This window comes from Primulina tabacum, chromosome 15 (genome assembly GCF_025594145.1).
Source record: "Primulina tabacum isolate GXHZ01 chromosome 15, ASM2559414v2, whole genome shotgun sequence".
Lineage (NCBI taxonomy): Eukaryota > Viridiplantae > Streptophyta > Magnoliopsida > Lamiales > Gesneriaceae > Primulina > Primulina tabacum.
Genome location: NC_134564.1, coordinates 24,409,955 through 24,436,155, shown reverse-complemented (window position 1 = coordinate 24,436,155; position 26,201 = coordinate 24,409,955). Strand labels below are relative to the sequence as shown.

Below are 26,201 nucleotides of genomic sequence, written 5' to 3'. Positions count from 1 at the left end.
TTCATAAATTAATAATCCTTTAAAACATGATAATAATATTGTTTTTTTCATTGAAATTTAAATCTAGTTTGATTGTTTTATATATTTAACTTTTTTTTTTCATTATATTCAAAATCTTGGATATTTGTTCTCAAATTGCAACACAAAATTGTGAAGAATTGTTGTTCTTACGAGTGCTTCTTTTCGCATAACTGTTTGAGTAAGTTTCTTGTGAGACGGTCTCACGAATCTTTATCTGTGAGACAGGTCAACCCAACCGATATTCACAATAAAAAATAATACTATTAGCATAAAAAGTAATACTTTTTCATGGATGATCCAAATAAAAGATTCGTCTCACAAAATACGATCTGTGATATCGTCTCACACAAGTTTTTGCCTAACTGATTATAGAAGTACTTGTACTCGCATTAAATGGTGAATTTTATTTTATTAGTCAATACAATATAATATTATTTGATTATAAAAATAAATCAATATCATTTACTTATTTTTATAATTATATAATACACATAATAAGCTTTATTTTATATTAATTCAAAAAATATGATCCATTAGTGAAACATAATGATTTGTTATGAAATTAAATTTATAAACTGAAAAAATTCTCTATCAAACAAATAAATTATTAACTTATGGATTAATTAATAATCTCTAAATTAATAAAATTTCTTGATTCCAACTTTATTAATTTACAGAATTTTCACTTTATTTTATTAATTATTGTAAAACAATTTAAATGAGAGTATGTCAGTATGAATAGTACCATGTATTGATGATATAACTCCCAAAAAAGAAAAAAAGAGAAAAGAGGATAGATTGATTTGTTGTAGGCTTTTCAAGTAGCCAACTAGAATTAAGAATTTCTAGCTGTGAGATCTTAAAAAAAAATGGCAAAAACTTGTGTGAGACGGTCTCACGGGTCGTATTTGTGAGACGGATCTATTATTAGGGTAATCTATGAAAAAGTATTACTTTTTATGCTAAGAGTATTACTTTCTATAGTGAATATCGGTAGGGTTGACCCGTCTCACAGATTAAGATCCGTGAGACGATCTCACATGATACCCACTAAAAAACAGATGCAAGTGCAGTTTCCCATATTTCTATGTAATTATCATTTTTTTAGTAAAATTATCAAAATTTATTTATTTTGAACTACGATAGATTTTTATGTTAGAGTTAAAAACAAAAAATACATATTTTTTCAAAAACTTCTTATTCAAAGTGGAATGGAGTATAAAAATTATTATTATTATTATTATTATTATTATTATTATTATTACCTACGTACTCACTAATTAAATATAGTATTCACTCGATAAAATGAAAATAATTAAAATTTAATTTGGGAATTCAAGACGATCTCAATAAATTGGATTACATTCCAGTTTGGCGTGCTACACAATGGATAAGGATGAAAATTTATTATTGGCCAACAGCGGGCCCCAATATTCCATTCACTACATTTTAATTTTTCGCTAATATATTATATATATAATTTTGATATATTGTCTTCAATCGTATCGTTTTCTATATTCATCAATGAGATGAGATTAATACGTTGGATGTAAAATTTGGATATGTTCATCACATCCGATAGATGAGTGTCACCTCTAGTGATGGATACGGGTCGGGTTTTTCGGGTTTCGGGTAGTTCTGATCGGGTACCCGATTTTTTCGGGTAGCATTTTCATTACCCGAACCCGATCCGATTCTGGACAATACCCGCCTTTTCGGGTACCCGATAAGGTCGGGTTCGGGTTCGGGTTTTTTTTTAGCAAAATAACATTTTATCATTTTGTGCCTATCAAATAATATGTGACGAGAAAATAGGTTTATCAAAATAATATTGTCTCGTGAATGTCTTCAAAAGTTAAACACAAAAAAATAGAGCATAAACTATTTAGATGCATATATAAGAAATTAACAAGTCTAATTTTGAAATCCCACTTAAATCTTCAACAAAAAAATCAGAATCAAGTTCTTGTTTAACTTTCAAAATATCAATTTTGTATATTACAGGTACAAAATTAGTTTTTTTTAAATAAAAAAACAGTGATTTTTTTTCATTATTAAGGTAAAACGAGTTGGAGAGGTTGTAATATTGAAGAGAGAAGAAACACAATCGAGAAAGCAACAAAAGTGATAAATTTTGTATAAATAGTGGAAAAACACAAGAAACACAATAATTTATTTGTTAAAGGATGAGCTCGAGAGACTTGAAAATGTTTTTAGAACAATCCAACTTGTGCTTCAAGACGCTGAAGTCAAGCAAAGAAACAACGAGGTGCTGCACAACTGGTTGCGAAAGCTCAAGGATGCTGCATACGATGCTGATGATGTACTGGACCAGATCGCTACGGCTGGCCTCAGACGAAGATGGATTTCTGAAAGAGGTAAGCTTGGATATCTAACTACACTAACTTCTTTTTTCTCGAAAAGAAATCCGTTGTTATTTCATATTAAAATAGCAAGAAAAGTGAAGGACACAAGGGGAAGATTAGATGCTTTAGCGGTTGAGAGACTTACATTCCATTTGAGGGAGGGTGTTATGAACAATCAAGTTGGAGTTGTAGAGAGCCGACTGACTAGTTCATTGGTGAACGAATTGGAGATTTTCGGAAGAGATGAGGAGAGGGAAATGTTAGTCCAGAAACTGCTCACTGATCAAGATGATCTTTCTGTCTGTGCTGTGTGGGGAATGGGAGGGATCGGGAAAACCACACTTACCCAACTGGCATATAATGATGAAAGGGTGGAGAAGCATTTTGATTTGCGAATCTGGGTTTGTGTCTCGGTCGATTTCAGCTTGCAGAGGCTGATTAAAGCAATTTTAGAATCTGTACAACGAGGTGGATGTAGTGTCACTGAGTTGGATCCATTGCTGTGTCTTCTTCAAGAAAAGTTGAGGGGGAAGAAGTTTTTACTAGTTCTGGACGATGTTTGGAATGAAAACCAAGGTCTGTGGGATCCTCTTAAAGAAGCGTTAAGATGTGGGTCAAAAGGCAGTGGGGTTATGGTAACAACTCGAAATGAAAACATTGCTCAAACGATGGCTACAGATGAAACCATGTCACACCGAATTGGATATTTATCAGATGCCGATTCTTGGTCTTTATTCAAGAGAAGAGCATTTTCACGTGGAACAGAAGATGAAAACCTAGTCGGAATCGGCGGGGAGATAGTGAAGAAATGTGGGGGTGTGCCTTTGGCGATAAAGGCTCTAGGGAGCTTCATGCGATTTAAAAGCCACGAAAGCGAATGGTTGGCAGTTAAAGAAAGTGAAACATGGAATCAACCGGATCATGGAAACGAAATCCTTCCTGTATTGATGTTGAGTTATGACAATTTATCTCCACAAATGAGGCAATGTTTCTCTTATTGTTGCGTATTTCCCAAGGATTATTGGATGGATAGGGACGAGCTAATACAACTATGGATGGCAAATGGCTTCCTTCACGAAGAAGGCCAAAAGGACTTGTATCTCATTGGCCAGTTCATCTTTAAAGAATTGGTTTGGAGATCCTTTTTGCAAGATGTCGAGACATACAAGAAAGGGAAAATGAAATGTAAAATGCATGATCTAATGCATGATTTGGCAGAATCTGTCATGAGACAAGAAACTTATAGCTTGGTTGATGGCAATGTGCACAAAATTCCGCCGAGAGTTCGTCACTTGTCAGGCGACTTCAAATCACTTGAGATGATTGAAATGAAAAAGGATAAGCTCCAACCACTGAACGTGGATACTTTGCACTCGCTTATTCAACTGGCTTATTCGATTTCTTTTAAATTTTTATCCTCCTTTCTCTCAAACCAACAACATTTAAGAGTGTTGGACATGAGATATTGCACGGCAAAGGAATTACGAAAGTTTGTTCACAAATGGGAACATCTTAGGTTCCTTTCAATGTCGTGCAGTGAGCTCACGACGCTACCTGAATCCATCACTCGTCTCCACAACCTGCAGACCTTGAAACTTACAAAAACAGATTGGCTTCGCAAGTTACCTGAAGGTTTGAAATACATGAAAAATCTTTGGTTCGTGGAAATTGAAAACCATGATTCACTTATCTGCACGCCACCTGGAATCGGAGAGTTAACTTCCCTGCAAAGACTAAGCGTTTTCATTGTGGGTGAAGACTCAGCACACCAAATCAGCCAGCTGAAGGAATTAAATCTTGGAGGGGAGTTGAGCATAAGAGGACTTGAAAATGTGAGAAACCTAAAAGTCGTGAAAGCTGCCAACATGATTACGAAGCGGAACCTGGTCTCTTTGAATTTATCTTGGACAAGTAGGGCGAACAAGATCTCCATGGAACATTTCGAAGTAACTCTGGAGGATGTCCAACCCCATCATAATCTAGAGCAGATCTGCATTTCGTCATATCAAGGTTCGAGGTTCCCAAATTGGATGTCTTCTCCAGCTTTTATTAATCTACGTGAAATCACTTTGGAAATCTGTGAAAAATGCGAACACCTTCCAGCCCTCGGGAAACTGCCCGCTCTGAAGGTTCTTAAACTTGTTACTTTGGATTCTATAAGAAGATTGGGTGGTGAATGGTGTGGCGATGGAAGAAGTTCATTTGTTGCACTGACAAAGCTCAGTTTATCGGAAATGCCTAACTTGGAGGAATGGATTATACCAAATTCACATGAGAGTTTTCTTCGCTTACGATATCTAGACATAGACACATGCCCTAAATTAATCGGGTTGCCTTTTCCACATGTTCTTTTCAATTCTCTAGAGGAATTACGATTCTATGAGTGCGATAGTCTTGGATTATTTCCTGCAGCTATTTTGGGAAACATGCCTTCCCTGAGATCATTATCATTCATATGTTGCGATAAAGTGGATCCATTATCTGGGCCGCTACAAAGAGTCGTCACTAGCCTTCAAGAATTGGTGATAAGCGAATGTCCAGAGCTCAAATGTTTGCCAGAGAGCATTCAACAATTGAGTGCCCTTACAACGTTGAGGATAGTGTCTTGTTTAGGCTTATGTTCCTTACCTGACTTGATCGGGAATCTTCGGTCATTGTCAACATTTGATCTTTCTGGTTGTGTTAACTTGACTTCATTGTCAGATGGCACCGGGAATCTTCAGTCATTGTCAACATTTAGTCATTATGACTCTGGTAACTCGACGTCATTGCCATATGGTGGAAGGCGATGGGGCGCACGTCTTACATGAAATATCGAGAGCATCACCCACCTCTGGAGTTTATAACGGATTTTACCATATAAGTATATGAGAACATACCACGATCTAGACCGTGACTCTGATACTACTTGTTGTACAATGGAGCACGCTTACACGTATAGATATCTCAACAATGATATGATATTGTCTAGTATAAATCATCATGGATTTGTTTTTGGACTTTTACCCAAAATGCCTTATACCAATGGAAATATCATTCCATTATATGAATCAATTATCTTAATCGGTTCAATTGTGAATTATAATATTGAGTTTCAAAAACATTTACTTTTAGTTTTAAATTTGATTGGTGGACAAAACCATTAAATTAGAGCATAAGGATTCTGAGCGAGATTGTCATGCCCCGCGTCCAAGCCAGTGTAATCGCCGTTGTTTTCAAATAAAATTCGAAAACAATAAGTCTCGTAGTACGCAATTTAACCAAAAACCACTTTACAAAATAAATACCATAAAAATCGTCTTTACAATGTAAATTTTTAAAATAATAAAAATATGTGGAAGAATTTACAACTTTAAATGAAATTAATTAAAAAAAAGAACATAAACTAAATCAAACATCTTGAGTAATCTATCACTAGCCACAAAACAAGTCTTGTTCATCTTCCTCTACTTGGTCTTCGAACTTATTTGGGGATGATAGAGTAAGGGGTGCGTATTTTAAGAAATACTCAGCAAGCGGGAGCCGCTCAAGTACATACATAACAAACATACGTTATTTTCAAAAGAAACAGCATATCATGCATAACATAATTTGTATAGCATATATCATAAGCAAAACATAAGCATAATTCGGCCTAGGCACTGAGATACCTCTCATTTCCATGGTTTAGTGATAGCAATTCCTAATTTTACTCCTCTAAAGGGGCGTTGCCATATAACGGTTACAATTACTATGTGTAAGGGGTCATAAAATTATCGTATATTTGGATTCCCACCCATATCCAGTTGAATCCTCATAGTGCCAAAACGAACGATAATCATATCAAGAAGAGCGTAGAAGCAGAACAACGGTGCTTGAACGAAATTTAAAATACGAACAAAGCCATAATCGAATACATACTTTTAAAACAAGCCAGCTTACTAAGGACAAGTGTGCCTGTAGCGTATTTACTGCTCGCAAGCGCACGGTTGTCAAGTTTTAATATATGAGAGTCGTTCCCACGAGAAGTGTATAAATATAAATATATAAGTGCTTGTAATTAAAAGAGTCACGATTTTATCTAGAATAATCAATAGAGGTTGAATTTACTGAAAACAACTTAATGAAAAATAAATAATTGAATCAAATCACCGAATTGAGAGAAAATCAATGAGAGAAGGTGTCTAGCGGAGTGATTTCAATAAGTTTCCACGGTAATTATTCCCGGTGGAATTTATATTCATGAATTCCAATTATTTAATAGCCAAGAAAACTTAATTATTTTATTTCCCATTTCTCAAGTGAAGAATAAATTGTATCATTCAAATTTCCATCCAAAAATTATTAATAAGAATATAAGTTTAGATGATATATGCAAACGATGTTCTTTCTTAAGTCTCGCTAAAGTTATATGCCTTCCAAACACAATACACATTTAACGATGTGTTACTAATGATCTATAAATCTAGTCTATCTCCCGAGTTGTAGAAATAGCAAAAAAATTATGGCCAGTGTATTGGAGTCAAACAAAACTAGAAAACACATTTAAATAGGAAGGAATTCAATTAGATAAACAACCGTGTAAAAATTATCATATCAACAAAGCTACATCATCCTCTAGAATGGAAAATTAGTTCATGGTGAAATCTATACTAAAACAACGCAAGTTTGAAAGTCTAGACATCTCGACACAAGAAATGAAAAAGGCGAAAGATTAGATGAAAAATCATAATTGGCGTCTCTGTCCTCATATCCGTCGTTCTTTGTCTTCGTGATGATGTCTTCAGCTCCATATCGTCTCCCACGTGTGCTCTGCGTCTCTCGCTGCGTTTTTCTCCCAAAAACGGTCGTCTTCCTGATACGAACACGGGTGGTCAAGCTCTAAGGAAAGCATGTGATCCTTTAGAGTTGACGAAGGGACCAATCACGAGAGGACGACTAAAGAAGTTCAAAGAGGCACTACAAGGAGTGATGATCAAGGAAGAAGGGCTCGTGATGCATGGGAGTAGGTTTGGGGGCCAAAGGAACATTATTCAAGCATCTTTTTGAACGACCGAGGCTACACGGACCTGTACACGGACCTATACACGGGGTCCGTGTCCATTACACCCGAGAATGAAGAAATCCAGTGCCTACACGGACCCGAGCACGGACCTGTACACGGGGTCCGTGTCCTATATTTTCCGCGAAGACAATGTCTACATGGAACCCCTTTCGGACCTCTACACGGGGTCCGTGTCCTTTACGATTTGGCGAGAATTTTTTCCGTCTTTAGAGTTTTAATTTGTTTGGTAACTTGATATTGATATCCTTTTGATATGTAAAGATATTAGGGACGAAAATTGAGATACAATTCAGATTTTTATTGATTAGAATACATTGTTCTTGAGTTTTTCTCTCAAACAATTAAAGCTTTTGTTTTGTTAAAAAATCAAACTAATCAAAGTTCATACTTTGTGGCGTTTGTCGATCGTTCTTACGCGGATTGTCAAAGACGAGTTCTTTGAAGGTTCGTTCGAGTGTCGATTGTTCTCTTGTGATTATTTTTTGCTAAAATTTTAATAGTTTTAGAAGTGAATATCACACAATTACTTGATTCAAAAGGTCGGGACAACACAACATCGATCCTTGTTCGTTACTGAATCGAGGGCGCGATTCCAATTAATCGTGTCTGCTATTCGTTCGTACGAGGATCCATATCATTTGGTGTCAGAGCTTAGGTTCATTGAATTCAAGTAAGTTATCTTGTTCGTAAATCTTCAGATCTATGTTATCTCTTCGTTCGTCTCCAGATCTGTTTTCGTTTTATCGTTCTTCGTATTTTTCGTGAATCTATGATTCTCGAAAAATTTATGATTACTTTTTCTTGGTAATTTTCGAGTGCACAATCCTTGTGCAAGAGCAAAAAAAAAATAAAAAATAAAAAAAACCGAAAATTCACCATTGTTTCTTTTGAGTATCTTGTTCTATTTCCTTTAGAAAGTCATATTCAATTGCCTCTCACAGTCAAATTTTTTTTTATATATATATTCAAATTTCTTGTCTACGCAGTCTAAGTGAGTCGATCGCAATTGTTCACAAGTTGAACTTGATTGTTTGATATACACAAATACAAAGCTTGAGCACCCTTTCGAGAAAACTATCAAATTCGAGTGAAACACTTTGAGTGCGAGCATAATTTCTTTGGAGTGAACAGTGAGTATTTGTTGTGAGCAAAAAAATATATATAGAGAGAGAAGTGACGAGCGACTTTTCTTTGGAGTGATCGTGAGCATTTGGATGAGGAATACCTTTTGTTTTCTACTAACGTTTTGTTGCATGTACAAATCTGAAAGTAAAATGGAGAGGGAGGTAGGAGATAATTCAAACCAAGGGTTGTCTAAAATCGAAATGGAGGCGTTGTTTGGGCATTTCACTAGGATGATGAGGGTTGAATTGGAATCATTACATGTGAGGATGAGTAGGCTTGAAGTTAGTACTAGTGGAGATAAATCTAAGTCCAAAGATTTGGGTAGAGGAGGAGAAGAGGAAGAATATGATTTGGGAGGAGAAGAGCAGAGCCAAAATGAGAATTGGGGTAGGAATGGAATAGGTAAAGGATTTGGGAGAGGAAGAAGAGAAGCTGTACGAGGTAGATTTGATGGGAATAGAGATGATGGTAACATGGGTAGTATTAAGATGGAAATTCCATCCTTCCATGGGAAATCTGACCCGGAGGCATATTTAGAATGAGAAAAGAGGGTAGAGTTTGTGTTTGAATGCCACCACTACTCCGAACAAAAGAATGTTAGGTTGGCGGTGGTTGAATTTCTAGACTATGCTCTCATTTGGTGGGATCAACTAGTGACCACTAGGAGGAGGTATAATGAGAGACTCATTGAAACTTGGGATGAGATGAAGAGGGTCATGAGGAAGAGGTTTGTGCCCAATCACTACTATAGGGAGATGTTTAAGAGGCTACAAACTTTGAGGCAAGGGGTCAAGAGTGTTACTATAAGGAGATGGAAGTAGTCATGATTAGGGCAAATATCGAGGAGGATAGTGAGGCGACGATGACACATTTTCTTTGTGATTTGAACAGGGAGATACATGATCAAGTGGAGCTTAGGCACTACTTGGATCTAGACGAGATGATGCAAATGGCCATACAAGTGGAGCAACAACTCAAGAGGCGAGGAGTTGGCTGCACCAATCAAACTGAGAGTTCATCATCTTCTTGGCGACCAAATGGGGCAAAACGTGATGAAAGTAAATTGGTGACCAAACCCAAGATTGAGACCAAGCAAGAAATGCCTAAGCAAGGAGTGCAAGGTAAATCTGAAATTCCTCTTAATCGTTCTAGAGATACTAAATGCTTTAGGTGTCAAGGGTTGGGTCATATTGCTAGCCAATGTCCTAATAAGAGGGTGATGATTTTGAATGACTATGGTGAATATGATTCTCAAAGTGAGGGTGATGACGAGGGTGATGATGATGAGATGCCTGCGTTAGAAGATCCTGATGAGGGATATGGGGCGGTTGTAGGTGAAGCACTAGTGACTAGGCGGATCATGAGCGCCCAACTCAAGGAGGAGTAGACTAATCAAAAGGAAAACTTGTTCCATACTAGATGTTTTGTGAATAGCAGGGTTTGCAATCTTATCATAGATGAGGGAAGTTGCACCAATGTGGCCAGTAGTGAGATGGTAGAAAAGTTATGATTACCTACGTTAAAGCATCATCAACCATATAGGTTTCAATGGTTGAATGATTGTGCGGAGGTGAAGGTGAACAAACAAGTGTTGGTGTCTTTTTCTATTGGGAAGTACATTGATGAGGTCTTATGTGATGTAGTGCCAATGCATGCTTGTCATATCTTGTTGGGTAGAACGTGGCAATACGATAGGCGGGTGACGCATGATGGGTTTAGGAATAGGTATTCCTTTGTTCTCAAGAAGGAATCTTTTGTTTTACTTCCATTGTCCCCAAAGCAAGTGTTGGAGGACCAATTGAAAAAAAAGAAAAGAGATGAGGCCGCAAAAAAAGAGTGAACTAAAAAGTGAGGTGGCCTTTGAAAATAAAAATGAGATGGCTGAAAAAAAGAGTGATAGAAAAGGTGAGATAGCCATACAAAAGAAAAAAGAGAGGAAAGAAAATGAGGGAAAAGAAAATGAGAGGAAAGAGGCCAAAAAGAAAACATATATGGCTCAAAAGAGTGAGTTGAAGCAATTGATGCACACACATGAATCACTTGTGTTGATTGTTTATAAAGAGATTCTCCTTAACACAAGTGATATAGCCGAGTCCCTTCCGAGCAATTTTGTTTCACTTTGCAGGAATTTGAAGATGTATTTCTGGAAGAGTTACCTCAAGGCTTACCACCATTGAGGGGAATCGAGCACCAAATCGATTTCGTGCCTGGGAGTTCATAGCCAAATCGTCCAGCGTATAGGACAAATCCGAAGGAGACTAAGGAGCTTCAACGACAGGTAAGTGAGTTTTTAGATAGAGGTTTTGTGCGTGAGTCCATGTCTCCTTGTGTTGTGCCTGTTTTACTAGTTCCTAAGAAAAATGGCTCATGGCGTATGTGTGTAGATTGTAGAGCAATCAATAACATAACCATTAAGTACAGGCATCCCATACCTAGAATAGATGATATGTTGGATGAATTGCATGGTGCTTGTGTCTTTAGCAAAATTGATTTGAAGAGTGGTTATCACCAAATTAGGATGAGGGAAGGTGATGAGTGGAAAAATGCTTTTAAAACCAAATATGGGTTATATGAGTTGATGGTCCTGCCTTTTGGCTTAACTAATGCTCCTAGTACCTTTATGAGGTTGATGAATCATGTCTTGCGTGCTTACATAGGGAAATTTGTTGTGGTTTATTTTGATGATATCCTTGTGTATAGCCAAAACCTGGAAGAGCATGTTGAACATTTGAAACTTGTGCTAATCACACTGCGAGATGAAAATTTATACGCTAATCTAAAGAAATGTGATTTTTGTACAAACAAACTTATCTCTCTTGGTTTCGTTGTAAGTTCACAGGGGATACAAGTTGATGAGGACAAGATAAGTGCTATTCGAGATTGGCCAACGCCTACTACTGTTGGTCAAGTCCGAAGTTTTCATGGTCTTGCAAGCTTCTATAGGAGGTTTGTAAAAGATTTTAGCACGTTGGCAGCGCCAATGACGGTAGTAATTAAGAAGAACGTTCCATTCCATTGGGGCGAGGAGCAAGAGAAGTCTTTTAATCTTATTAAGCAAAAGTTAATTAATGCTCCTTTACTTGTTTTATCTTTTTTTTCTAACATTTTTGAAATTGAATGTGATGCTTCAGGTGTAGGTATTGGCAGAGTGTTGATGCAGGGAGGAAGGCCAGTAGCGTACTTTAGTGAGAAGCTCAATGGAGCCACCTTGAACTATCCCACGTATGACAAGGAGTTGTACGCGTTTGTAAGGACTCTAGAGATGTGGCAGCATTACTTCAGGCCTAGGGAGTTTGTGATTCATACGGATCATGAATCCTTAAACACCTTAAGGGGCAACAGAAGCTGAACAAGTGGCACGCCAAGTGGGTGGCGTTCATAGAGACATTTCCCTACATCATCAAGTACAAACAAGGTAAGGAAAATTTAATGGCCGACGCACTATCACGAAGGTACGTACTAGTCTCTACCTTAGAATCTAAAATTTTGGAGTTTGAGCATGTGAAAGAATTATATGTGCTAGATGAGGACTTTAAGGGTGTATTTGAAACATGTATGCATGGTCCACATGATAAATTTTATTTGCATCATGGTTTGTTATATAAAGATAGGTTGTGCATTCCTAAATCTTCAATTCGTGAATTACTTGTTAGGGAGGCACATGGGGGTGGTTTGTTGGGACACTTTGGTGTGGCAAAAACCTTGAGTGCTTTGCACGAACATTTTTATTGGCTACATATGAAACGTGATGTTGAGCGTGTGTGTGATAAGTGCATAAATTGTAGACAAGCTAAGTCTAGGACACAACCACATGGATTGTATACGCCACTTCCCGTCCCTAGTGAACCTTGGGTTGATATTTCTATGGACTTTGTTTTGGGATTGTTTACGACAAAGAAGGGGAGGGATTCTATATTTGTTGTTGTGGATAGATTTTCTAAAATGGCACATTTTATAGCTTGTCATAAAACTGATGATGCTTCTAAAATTGCAGACTTATTCTTTAGAGAAGTCGTTAGGTTGCATGTCATGCCTAAGACTATTGTTTCTGACCGTGATGTTAAGTTTTTGAGTTACTTTTGGAAAACATTGTGGGCTCAAAATTGTTGTTTTCTACAACTTGTCATCCTCAAACGGATGGACAAACTTAAGTTGTTAATAGAACTTTAGGAACACTTTTGCGTACTATAATCAAAAAGAACTTAAGGAATTGGGAAGATTATTTGCCATTTGTTGAGTTTGCTTATAATCGTTGCATGCATTCTACTACTATTTATTCGCCATTCGAGATTGTGTATGATTTTAATCCTTTAACTCCATTAGATTTGATGTCTTTACATGTGAGTGAAAGGTTAAATATGGATGGAAAGAAGAAAGCTGAATTTGTTAGGAGTTTGCATGAAAAGGTCAAGGCTAATATTGAAAAGAAGAACGCACAATACACAAAGAAAACCAACAAGGGGAAGAAGAAGGTGGTCTTTGAGAAAAGTGATTGGGTGTGGCTACACTTGAGGAAGGAAAGGTTGCCTGAGAAGCGACGTTCGAAGATATTACCTAGGGGTGATGGACCATTTCAAGTTCTAGAAAGGATCAATGACAATGCCTACAAACTCGATCTACCAGGTGAGTACAACGTGAGTTCAAATTTTAATGTTAGTGATTTGTCGTTGTTTGATGTAGGTGATGAACGAGATTTGAGGACAAATCCTTTTCAAGAAGGGGAGGATGATGCGAACACGGATGGTCAAGCTCCAAGGAAAGCATGGGATCCTTTAGAGTTGCCGGAGGGACCAATCACAAGAGCACCACTAAAGAAATTCAAAGAGGCACTACAAGGAGTGATGATCAAGGAAGAAGGGCTCGTGATGCATGTGAGTATGTTTGGGAGCCAAAGGAACATTAATCAAGCATCTTTTTGAACGACCGAGGCTACACGGACCTGTACACGGTGTTCGTGTCCATTACACCCGAGAATGAAGAAATTCAGTGCCTAAACGGACCCGAGCACGGACCTGTACACGGGGTCCGTGTCCTATATTTTCCGCGAAGACAGTGTCTACAGGAGCCCCTTCCGAACCTCTACACGGGGTCCGTGTCCTTTATGATTTGGCGAGAATTTTTTCCTTCTTTAGAGTTTTAATTTGTTTGGTAACTAGATATTGATATCCTTTTGATATGTAAAGATAGATATTAGGGACGAAAATTGAGATACAATTCAGATTTTTATTGATTAGAATACATTGTTCTTGAGTTTTTCTCTCAAACAATTAAAGCTTTTGCTTTGTTAAAAAATCAAACTTATCAAAGTTCATACTTTGTGGCGTTTGTCGATCGTTCTTACGCGCATTGTCAAAGACGAGTTCTTTGAAGGTTCGTTCGAGTGTCGATTATTCTCTTGTGATTATTTGTTGCTAAATTTTAAATAGTTTTAGAGGTGAATATCACACAATTACTTGATTCAAAAGATCGGGACAACACAACATCGATCCTTGTTCGTTATTGAATCGAGGGCGCGATTCCAATTAATCATGTCTGCTATTCGTTCGTACGATGATCCATATCACTTCCTCTGCAACCCTATTGTCATTTTTATTTTTCTTTTCCGGGCCATAAACACAAGCTCATTTGTTTTCTTTCGCAACCATTAGCGCCGAAGCCAGTGTCTTGTTCTGGCCCCTGAAATCTTAGCGCTGCAGCGCATGATCCTTGGTTATGCGTCTCTTGTCTATCAATATTTCACGCTCAAAAACATCTCTAATTGTCATCAACCATCAAATAGTTGTTTATCTCTTGCACGACACAAAAATAACAAATACCAAGCGTAATTATGTCCGAAACTAACATAATTCAAATGGATTATCATATAAATTAAGTGCAATTCTTGCACTTATCAAACCCCTCAAACTTGAACTTTTGCTAGTCCCGAGAAAAATAAAAATTAGAATAGGAACTCAATCAACAAGTAATGCTAACGACTATAAGACATGGATATGCAACCATTAATATTGGCCTCCGACTATTCCATTTTCATGTAATTCACAATCACTCAAGAGTCACGTGTGTGTGTGATATGCCGATGTTCCATTTACCCAATCGAATACTCAAATAAATTCACAACACTCTCTCGCCTTATAAAATTAATAAATCTTGATTTTAGTTCAACCAACACTTCATTAAAATAAAAATTCACTTATACATAACGCAAAGGGCTTTATTGGTAATTTTTTGACTCATTAGATATTCAACACAATTATACCAAATATTGATGTCAAAATGAGATGTTTACATGTAAATGATTAAATTTCATACTTACTAACCATTTTCTTAGGTAACCATAAGCTTGACTTGAACAACTTTTCTCCACTAGTATATTGGATAAATGCGACAAGGTTAATAGGTCTTGTAGGCTTACAACGTTAGGCTATGGCTCATGGCAATAATAAAGGGTATGAAAATCAAAATTTGACAAAAATATTAGAATTCATCATTTTTACTCATTTTCTTTCTCATTTCATTCATCATCCCTTATTGTTTTCTTCTCATTCACATCCTTCATTTCCTAATATTTTTCTTTTTCACCACTTTTGATTCATTCTTTTCATTGTTTTTCTTCTTTTTGTCTTTTTCAAATCCTTTATACACATTTATTTTTCTTTTCTTTTCAAGGAGTCGCTGAATCATTTCAACACCGATGCACTTATTTCTCTCAAAATTAGGTAGGATAGTAAGTGTATGGGCTTCATTTGGTAGTAGTTGTGGGATATAGAATAGATACAAGTGAGGACTAATTGTATGTCATTGACACACACTGTCGAGGCCCGAAAATCCTTGCTTGAAAATTTGCGGAAAATTAAAAATTTTTCTTTTATAATAAATGGAGTGCCTCAACCATAAAATCAACTGATGAATCAAGTTCAATGTTTTAAAAAAAATATAGTAGCGGAAGAAAATAAAGTTTGCCAAAAATAACAATTTAAAAATATTTAACAGCTGATAAAATGTCTGAGCATAAAAAAATGGCAAATGCTGAAACTGAGGTCCTCGGGTGCCACTACTGCCGACCCAAGCTGGCTCACTGGTCCCCGCCCTCGGCCCTGGCCTCATCAGTACCTACAACAATCAAGTCTAGTGAGCCTAAAGACTCAGCATGCAAATATCGTAGGTAACGAGTAAATACTGAAGTAAAATGTGCATGGGATAAAATATCATGTCATGAGGCATACTGAAAATAACTTGTACTGAGCAATTATAATACGTGCATAACTGAACTGAAATCATAGTAAAAATATTTGCTCCTTGGAGCCCTGTACTGAAATAACTGGTAAAAATTTTCTGTTGAGATTATGGTCTACGCCTGTGGCCTCTGCACTGAACTGAACTGATCGGTAACTGGCTACCGGGGAGTATAAAACTGAACTGAGCTGGCCGGTCACTGGCGACCGGGTGGTACCAAACTGAACTGATCGGTCACTGGCGACCGTATAAAATAATGCTCCCATAATAGTGAATTGACCACAAGCAATATCGCATAAATCTCAAAAATAAGTATTTTCTATTTTCATGCACGTAATATAATTAACTGGCATAATGAAAAATCCTGTAATTTTACCAACTGGATTGGATTGGATCATCCCCAGGCTCGCTGCAACCTAACTGTCATGAAAAATATGCAATAGCTTAAACTTGACCAACCATGCAATTTACGTTTGAAAATGCGACAATTACGTCTACCGACTTCGTATTTAATCATGACTCCGAACCAACACGAACCAACACTGAACCGACGTATAGTCATGATCAAAATACGCTTAAAATTATGAACTAATGCTCCTAAAATGATGAAGGTCGAATCTAGGTGAAATGGAGCCCAAAACAAGAAACGCTCTTTCGAGAGTCAATTTGGCACATCGCACCGTAAATTCTCGTACGACCTCAAAAATGATCCGAATCACAAACGGTCAAAAACACGACCTTCCTAACTCGATGACGCACTGTCCAGTCCAAGGCCGCAGGCTAAAAGCCAACCAAGAACTCAAACGAGCCTCCGAACCGACACAGCAACTTGCTGTAAATTTCCAGCAGCTGCAACCTTGCTTGCATCGCGTCGTTTACGAGACTTTTGGCCATTGGGGCTTGAACCACCGACCAAAGCCTCTCCACAACGTCCCAAGGAATGATTTGAACCATGGCTAAGGGCCCTAGGCCAGCCACAATTCGCCTCATTCCAGCAACCACCCGAAAGTTCTTACCGAGGGCCCTCATGCGTGCGTGTGTAGTGTTTTGTTTTGATTGCTGTCTCGTGTTGTTCCAGTGGCCATTTGATTGACCATGGCACGATCTAGACATCTAGGGGCATGGTATGAACCGTGGCTAAGGGCCATAGGCCAACCAAGATCCACACCAAACCAACCAACTTGAAGTACATGTGCTGTCAAAACCGAAGGGGCCGAGAGGGGAGGGGGCTGTTCTTGCTTTTGATTTAAAAACCGATGAACCATGGACCGAGCCACCAAAAGGGAGACTTAGTCACGTCTTAGACATGCTAGGGGAGTGATCCAACCAGGGCTATAGGCCCCTAGGGCAGCCATGGTCAGATCCTTACTTGGACAACAAAACTGAATTTTCGAAGCTCAATATGACACTCATGGGGGATGTGCTGTCATTGACGAATTCTATTGTGTATGGGACTGGAACCAACGTTCTATCATGACCCTAACATGTCCTAGTACATGTTCATATGCAGCTTCGAGCCCCTGGAACGAGCCATCCCTGAAATCGAAACAAAACATACCAATCGTGAAGCATGGTAGAACCAAAAATCTGCATGTTATATTTTTCTGAAAATTCTTGGTGTGTTTCGGTTTTTGCATGGAAATGATGATCATGTAATGTAAAAATAATGATAATAGGACTTGATTGAGGTTTGAAAGAATCTAGACATGCCTTGGTTTTCGTTTGAAATAAAAACGAAAAGAATACGACGACTCGGCGCGGAGGAGGTGGAGCGCTTCTCTTGTTTCCTTGCTCTCGATTTTTTTCTCTCTAGTTCTAGGCTGTGAGGGTCACGATTTTCTACTCTGAAATGGCTCTGATTTTCGAGATTAGGGAGATGAGGAAATGGTTAGGGGAGTGAGGGAGATGGGTGCCAAAATATAAGGGACAAATCAAGACCAAGTCTCCCTCATTTTGAAATTTGAATTTGCTTGTTATCAAATGATTTTTGGAGGGATACAAGTGTGGAGTGTGGCCGATTTTTGCATGTCCAACAAGGCTAGGATAAGATTGATCACTAATTAAATGGTGCTAGAAAAAAAAATGAAGAGATTATCCTACTAATTAAATACAAAGAAAGGGTCAAAGGTGAGTTGGCATATCCTTGCTCAATCTACTAAGGGTGGCCGAAAATTCATCTAATAAATGGAAGGAAAATGTTTTCTAGCTAGTAAATTTATAACCCTTAAAAGCCTCACTAATCCTTTAATTAATTTAGTGAATTAATCCCTAAATTAAGTAACTTAAATGAGCTTATTTCTTAATCACCTCAAGTAACTTAAATTAAATCCTCAAACCTCCTTATTAACTTAAATGAACTTACTTGCTAGCTAAATTAACTTCTGGAAATATTTCTCGAATCTTAAATTCTATCTCAAAGCTTCAACTCCAGTCCGGCCTCACTGAAATAACTGAAAAATCAAACTACTGCATGAAATAATAAAATAATTAACTTCAAAGAAATGCCTTTAAAATAATCATGCAATGAAGTCAATTAAATTTTAAAAATCTAGAATTATGCATGACTTATACGTAGACTGGTTTACGGGTTCTACACACACCACTTGATTTTTTAGTAGGCTTAAAATGGGACACTAGGGATACTTCATGTTTATTTGCTAGGCTCGAAGGCTCAAACGGTTCCAAAGATAGCCTAAATCATTCCTATGTCACATATTATCTGTATTTCGTCTCGAAAATATTCAAGTCAGTTCTAGATTACCCTAAATCCATTAGTTATCTCATACAGACTAATCACATGCACTATTCAATCTATGAGATAGGCACATAAAAAATTTCAAGCATCTCACTCCGCTCGTGCTCGAAGCTCAACGAGCTAACAATCGATAATAAACAATGAAAATAGGCCCAAAGATATTGAAAAAAAAATTCCTAGATCATCTCTGTGTTTGAAAAATTGTTAGTCAATGTCATGTGATAATCACTAAAAATCAAGATCTCCATTGTCTCTTTAGCATCACAGGCATGTAAATTGTCTCTAAGCATCGATAACATCAACAAACATGACAGTACAAAAGATATGTGTCTCCCAAGTTGTCATGAACACATATATGCTTCAGCACCACAATTTCATTTTCATCATCGGTCACACAATGACTTATCCATGATTCTTTTCTAACTACTCTAATATGCAAAAATGAAAATGACACACTTTTTTCATTTTTTTGACTCGACTAGACTCCATACGAAATTAAAACAATTTAATTACTGTGCAGGAGGTAACTATTCATGCAGTTCTCAAACAAATTAATCAACTCTAACTCAACAAGAAAAATCAACTCTCACTCAACAAGCAAGCAAACCAAAAAATTCACAAACCTCCAAAACATAAGTATGTGCATTGTCCCCAATATACAGTAATAAACCAAGAAAAACATGGGATCACGTACCTGATACAACGAGCATAAGGACCCGCTGTCCTTGCCTGACAGCTCAACCTCCTCATCCTCATCATATTCAGCATCATTTATTAATATTTTTTTAAAATTTGGTTTTTCAAAAATAAATTTGAGGGGCGTTTTTCTGAAAAATTTCTTATGCGGTTAAAAATAATAAATTCAACTTGATTTAAAAACACATGATTGAGAAATACTGGCTCTGATACCAATATTGAGACATCGTGTTCTCGTACCCAAGCCACAGCGGAAGTTTAAAATTATATTTGCTTGGGAATCGTGTGTTTAATAAACCATTCATAGGGCGTTTAGGATTTACCTTTGCGTATAGAATGGTGGACTCCAAACTATTTCCTTTCGGAACGGAGATAGTTCTTCTTGTAATTCCCTACGAACTAATCTTCTTTTGATCGGCTAATTAGGTCCACGATCAGAAGCTTTGTTCCTTGCTTGGATTGCACTAGTAATACCAAGCAATTCTTGCATTGAGACTGTAGTATTCGAATTTCCAAAAGACGGAGACGTTACAGGGACGATAGCGCGGAATGGAAGCAAGAAGGGACGGTCGAACTCTCCTTCAAAGCAATGGAGATGGCCAAGACTTTGATGTAAAGGGAGGAGAGAATTTGAAAATTCTTGTGTAATGACCTGAATCCTTATTTTGAATGAAGTATTTATTAAGAGATGATTATGGTTGTTAATTAAGCATTATTAATGAATTGATAATTCGAGGTCAACCTGTTGGGATCCACCAAATTTTAAAATGGACAACCCAATCAACTTCAGATTACATTATTCCGAGTAATACAACTAGACGAATGAGATTCTGACACGTGACAGATAAGATTGATTCGGATTTTCTGAACTAGTCTGATTTCAGCCTATAAATGGAAGCTGAATTCTTTTTTTTTCCTACACAGCTTCATTGAGAGAGAGTTGTAGCCTTATACCTTTGATTTTCTAGCCGGTTTCTAGGACAGTTTGGTGTCTGAAAGTTTCGGATCTAGTGTCGACTCGAGGAGAGGTAGGTGAGCTAAGATGCAGATCGAGACGTCATCAGCGGGCTGACGATGAACGCAGGTATAATCCTAAAGCCTTTAGAAAGAACTTTGAAGCATGTTTGGTAAATCAAGATCTGATTTGATATTGATTTCATTATGTTGATTTTGTCTACGTTCAGATGAGTAAGTTTTATGTCAGATTGTTTAGTGAGGTACATGATGTACTGACTGAGATATTCAAGCGTAATATACACACTTATATGCTGCATTTTTATATGTTGCATGATACATGTTTTACTGTTTTGGGATATTATGCATGACATATCATGTTGAGCCTGATATCTTTTGAGATATACCTCGTTTGTTGGGGTGGATCAGCCCTATTTTGTATTGCGGACGATGGGGCATTGAGAGCTACAGTGTTTGACGGGGCCCACGGACTTTGATGACTTGGACATTGTAGTTCCACGTCTTGATGATGATTGTGGAAGCCAAAACATGCCTAGGGCAGATCAGAGACTACACACTCATGCGCCTCTAGACTGAGCATGAGATTCTTGACTCGATCTTTGATATCCGAGCATATTGCATTTCGCATGAATCATATCAGTTTGTATACTCTTACATTCTCGTATTAGGCGATTGTCGCTCATGTCCTTGTTTTCATCTTGGGCACCCCATTCCATGGGATAGGTCTTAGGTGGGACGGTTCGGACGGCCAGAGAAGTGGCTAGAGCAGTTGGATTTTCGGTGGTGATCTAGAGGAGGTTTTATTTGGTTATCGTATTCTCTTGCAGGATTGTGTTTTTCGATTTGGTTGTATTAATGTTTAAGACTATTGTTATTGTTCTGTTTTTGTTTGTGTTGTAAGATGATTAAGTTATTTTGTTTCCGCTATTTAATTGTTGTTATTAAGTTTTAATTGTGTATGCTTATCAGTCTGTTTAGTAGTGGCTCGGGTAAGGGCGCTACATTTGGTGGTATCAGAGCATGCAAAGCTTTTGGGACATTAGAAATTCTGTTTCGAGGATTTAGAGGTTGATTTTGGTTTCCTTTCAGATGTCAGGCGATGGAAGCAGTCACGGAAGTGTGGGACATGTCCGGTATGGCGACGATGAGGACATCGTCGTAGAGATCGTGACGGAAGGCGTCACCGAGATCATGGTGAAAGGAGACGTAGGAACCGCGTTAAAATTATGGATTTCATGAAGATTGGATCTCCACCGTTGACAGGAGATGAGAGTGCTGATGTTGCTGAATCTTGGGTCGATATCATGGAGCAATGTTTTCAAGTGCTGCACTATGACGAGGATGAGAATATGGAGGTAGCCGATTTCATGATTCGAGGAAAAGCACGGAAATGGTGAAAAACTGTTTCTGCCATTCAATTTTAGCAGCATGGGCGGATTCGTTGGAAACATTTCCGTGAGGCCTTCATCAATCATCACTTTCCGCCAGCTCTTCGTCAGGCGAAGGAGATGTAATTATTGACCATTAAGCAAGGAGATTCGAACATCGAGGATTATCAAAAGCGTTTTACGGATCTGTTGTCATACGCTTCTCACATCAGTGAGAATTCTACAACAAAATATTCTCATTTTTTGAATGGTTTGAACCAGGAGATTTTTGATCGAGTTTCTGTCTGTGACAATCCGACTTCATACGAAGGATTAGTGAATCGTTGTCATCAATCCGAGATCAGTATTGATAGGATGAAGGCTATGCAAGCTAGCAAAAGTTCTAGTTCGTTGGGACCGAGGGGTCAGTCTTTCAAGAAGTCTATATCTTCTTCTTCTTCCGGTTCTGGAGGAGTGCACAGCTTTGATGGGAAAAAGCTGATATGTGGCCACTACGGAGGCAATCACCAGATGGAGAATTGTTGAGGAATGACAAGTGTTTGTTTCAATTGTGGTGGTTTTGGTCACATGAAGAGGGATTGCCTTAACTTTGGGGATCAGAGTGAAGGCGGATGTTCTATGGTAGGGTTTTATAATGGAAAACAGTCTGAGGCCACTGTGCAACAGAAAGGTTTTCCTGCTCAAGGTTCTCGTCGTGGAGGGATATCACAAGGATCTCAGCAATGCCCACGAGTTCAGGGGCAAGTGTTTGCTCTAAACCAAGAGCAAGCTGAGGAGAAAAATGAGAGAGTCATTGCAGGTAATTTTATTTTATGTGGTATTACTGCATATATATTAATTGGCACTGGGCATCGCATTCATTCATAAGCATCAATGTTTGTTAAAAAACACAAACTACCCTACATGTCATTAGATGTTTTATTGTCGGTATCTACACCTATTGGACAAGAGGTTTTAGCTAAGCGACTTGTAGTAGATTGTTTGTTAGAGTTTGAGAGAAAATACTTGTCTGCCAATTTGATGATATTGGCTATGGAATATTTCGATTGTATTATGGGAATTGACCTATTGACTAAGTATAGAGCGACCGTAGATTGTCATCAACGTCTCGTTCAGTTTCGTCCAGAAGGAGACGAGAATTGGTTTTTCTTTGGTGAGGTAGCTCGACCTCCAATGCCAGTAGTGTTTCTGTAAAGGCACAATTGGCTTTAGCAAAAGGAGGAGAGGGATACCTCATTTATGCTCTGGATGTAACGAAGGATATAATCGACGTGAAGAATATTCCAGTTATTGATGAATTACCTGATGTTTTCCCCCATGAAATTCCTGGATTCCCTCCAGAGGGAGAAGTGGAAGCGGAGATAGATTTGGTACAAGGAACCGGACCTATCTCTAGAGTGCCTTATAGATTGGAACCAACAGAGATGAAAGAGTTGAAACAACAGTTACAAGATATTCTTGACAAGGGGAACATTAGACCCAATGTGTCTTCTTGGGGAGCACCAGTGTTATTCGTTAAAAGAAAGATGGGTCTATGCGGCTTTGCGTAGATTATCGACAGTTGAACAGAGTAACAGTCGCGAATAAATATCTGTTACCACTGATTGATGATTTGTTCGATCAATTGCAAGGGACTTCAGTGTACTCGAAGATCAATTTACGGTCGAGTTCATAAACGTGATATTCCTAAGACTGTATTTCGAACAAGGTATGCACAATAAGAGTTTCTAGTGATGCCGTTTGGTTTGACGAATGCTCCAGCAGTATTTATGGATTTGATGAATCGAGTATTCCAAGAGTATCTTGACAAATTCATCATTGTCTTCATTGATGACATACTGGTATACTCTCGCAGCCTTAAAGAGCATACACAACATTTAAAGATAGTGTTGCTAACCTTAAGGAATCATCAACTATATGCTGAGTTGAACAAGTGCGAGTTTTGGCTCGACAGAGTTGTCTTCTTGGGCCATGTTATATCCAAAGATGGGATATCAGTGGATCCTAGTAAGGTCGAAGCAGTGTTGAATTGGGCACGACCAGAATCATCCAAGAGATAAGAAGTTTTCTAAGTTTGGTAGGTTATTACCGGAGATTCATCTCGAGGTTTGGCAGGTTATTACCGGATATTCATCTTCTAAGATTTCCAAACCATTGACACAGCTGACGTGTAAGAATATGCACTTCGAATGGACACACGATTGTGAAAATAGTTTCAATGAACTGCGTCAACATTTGACAACTGCACCAGTTTTAGCTCTACCATCTGGATCAAGAGGGTACATTGTGTACACTGAAGCATCACTTCAAGAACTTGGGTTTTTTTCAACCCAGACTGGTCATGTGGTTGCATAAGCATCCAGACAGTTGAATAAGCATGAAGAGAATTATTCAGTTCATGATATGGAATTGGCAGCAATTGTGTTTGCTTTGAAGATTTGGCGACATTATCTCTACGGAGAGAGATTTGATTTTTTTACAGATCACAAGAGCTTGAAGTATATCTTCACTCAAGCAGAGTTGAATATGCGCCAAAGAATATGAAACGTCCTCTACCTTTTTTCTTTTAAAAAAAATAAACTCGAAAATCACAAATTGAAATAAATAACATTTCCATGAATCATAATAATTTGACAATTCGAATCTCAAGTGCATAAAAATCCCTAAATCGTCAATTAACCAAAAATCATATGTCGACCTTTAAAAAGATCAAGTAATATCAAAATAAATAATAAAAATCTCTAATAAATTCATTAACATAAGTCCTTCAAATTTTTTATCTATCAAGCTATGCGGAAAATAAATGTCCCTCGGGAGTGTACTGTCGCACCAGATCCACTCAAGCGCCAGCGCCTCCCTCAATATCCTCAAATCCTCCACCATTCAAACCTGGTGAGTCTAATGACTCAGCACGTTCTAAACAAGAGTAGCAAATAATACATATACAATCACAAGTATTAGAAATCATATTTTTATTTAAAATGACTTTTGAGCATAAATAAATCATATATCGTAAAATCATAAAATCGTAAAGCTCTCAATCCTTTATCATTTTGGATAAAGTTTGATCCTTGAAAGTGACTAACATTTTATCATCTGGTCGACTGATCAGTCTTCAGCTCCACATGGTCCATGGGGACGGGCACTAGGTACCGTCATGAAAATACGATCGTCGGGCTCCCTCTGGGACCTTTTCCCGTAAACAGGCTCCCTCTAAGGCCTTCTACCTCACGACATTCCCATAAAATTGTAAGTTCACCATTCCTTCTTAAAACGGATCCCTCACATATCCTCTATCCTTTGTCGTAGTCAATTCACTTCCTTCAAAATATATTTTTTTTTCTTTTTAGAGCATAAAAATATCATGACTTTCAAAAATAGCATTCTAACATTAAAAATTGCACAGTTTTACAATAAATCATAAAATATCTTATTTTCATCAAAATCATCATTTTAAATCATTTATCATGTGTTATAATCTTTCGGACGTTGCCAACCTTTTTCGTATTACTCAAGTGTAAAATGACAGTTTTGCCCCTAGACGTAATATTTCTCGTTTTTGACTTTTTCATACTTTTATTTACTTTAGACCATCCGAAATAATTATTTAAGCTTAAATTTAATTTTCAATATTTTTAATTAAAGTAAACTTGGGATTTTCGATTTAATTTCATATTTATTAATTCGGGAAGCATTAAATTCCAAATTTAATTCAAACATTAATATTTTCTTCCTAAATTTTAAACATAGCCTTTTATCATCTAACCTATCCTTGTGAGCCATGAACCACCCCCGTGGACCCATGGTTCGAACCTTATTCATTAATTTTGAAATTTTGACCCTTGCATGAACCTACCAAGCCAACTCCCAATTTCATCGAGCCATGGCCAAGCCACCTCGAGCCAGACCCAAGCCAACCCACCTAAGGACCCTACTGACCAGCCTTGACCCCTGGAACCAGCCCCTAACTCATGCACGAACCTCTCTGCGCAAGCCATAAGCCCAAAGCAGTTTCTTTTGGTTTTTGTTGGATTCCTAGTCGAGCTAGGACTCTCCTAGTTTGTTAACCACCCATCATCAACCCTCTTAGCCATCAATAGACTAGTCTCAGACTCATCCGAACCCAGCCCGAGCCCCTGAACCAGGCTTCAAGCCACTGCATCATAAACAAGAGCAGCCGCGCGTCCCCTTGTGCGCAAAAGTGTCATACTTCGCGTGGGACTCTTTGCTCCAACCACCACCGAGTCCACCACACCCTAGCCATCACTGGAACCCCTTATAGGCCCTGTTGGACCAGCTAAACCCGTCCTAGCCCGAGCCACGAGCCCCACCAGCAGCATCGGCCCTCAAACGTGTGGGAGGAGTCATAACTTTACTAGACTCTTCCTCGGCTACTGTCAACGACCCTAGCCCTAGACCACACCCTACTCAAGGCCCTAACCAAGCTCTGGTCGAGCTGCATGCTTCCTTTCCCTTAGCGGAGCCCTTGATTATCTAAGCATGTAGGAAACCCTAGGATTCTTCTTGCTAACTCACGTGCAGCCCTTTAGCTTGCTGTCCAGCCCTTGTTTCCTCTTAATTTGTTCATTTCCTATCGA

At 38.0% G+C, this 26,201-nt stretch overlaps 1 protein-coding gene and 1 pseudogene across 1 annotated transcript; both read left to right on the top strand.

Annotated features, from left to right (window-relative positions):
• Positions 1 to 1,622: 1,622 nt before the first annotated feature.
• Positions 1,623 to 5,340, top strand: LOC142525986 (disease resistance protein RGA2-like). Its single transcript, XM_075630264.1, has 2 exons — positions 1,623 to 1,667; positions 2,168 to 5,340. Exons 1-2 carry the CDS (start codon positions 1,623 to 1,625, stop codon positions 5,195 to 5,197), a joined length of 3,075 nt encoding a protein of 1,024 aa, XP_075486379.1. The 3' UTR covers positions 5,198 to 5,340.
• A 3,365-nt stretch (positions 5,341 to 8,705) lies between these two features.
• LOC142525985 (uncharacterized) lies at positions 8,706 to 21,612 on the top strand (annotated as a pseudogene).
• Positions 21,613 to 26,201: the final 4,589 nt, after the last annotated feature.

Bases quoted from the DNA above. Each gene is read 5' to 3' on its own strand.
- LOC142525986 (XM_075630264.1), top strand. From the start codon at position 1,623: ATGGATACGGGTCGGGTTTTTCGGGTTTCGGGTAGTTCTGATCGG. The intron at 1,668-2,167 runs GTACCCGATTTT...TTGTATAAATAG, and splicing joins TTTCGGGTAGTTCTGATCGG to TGGAAAAACACAAGAAACAC.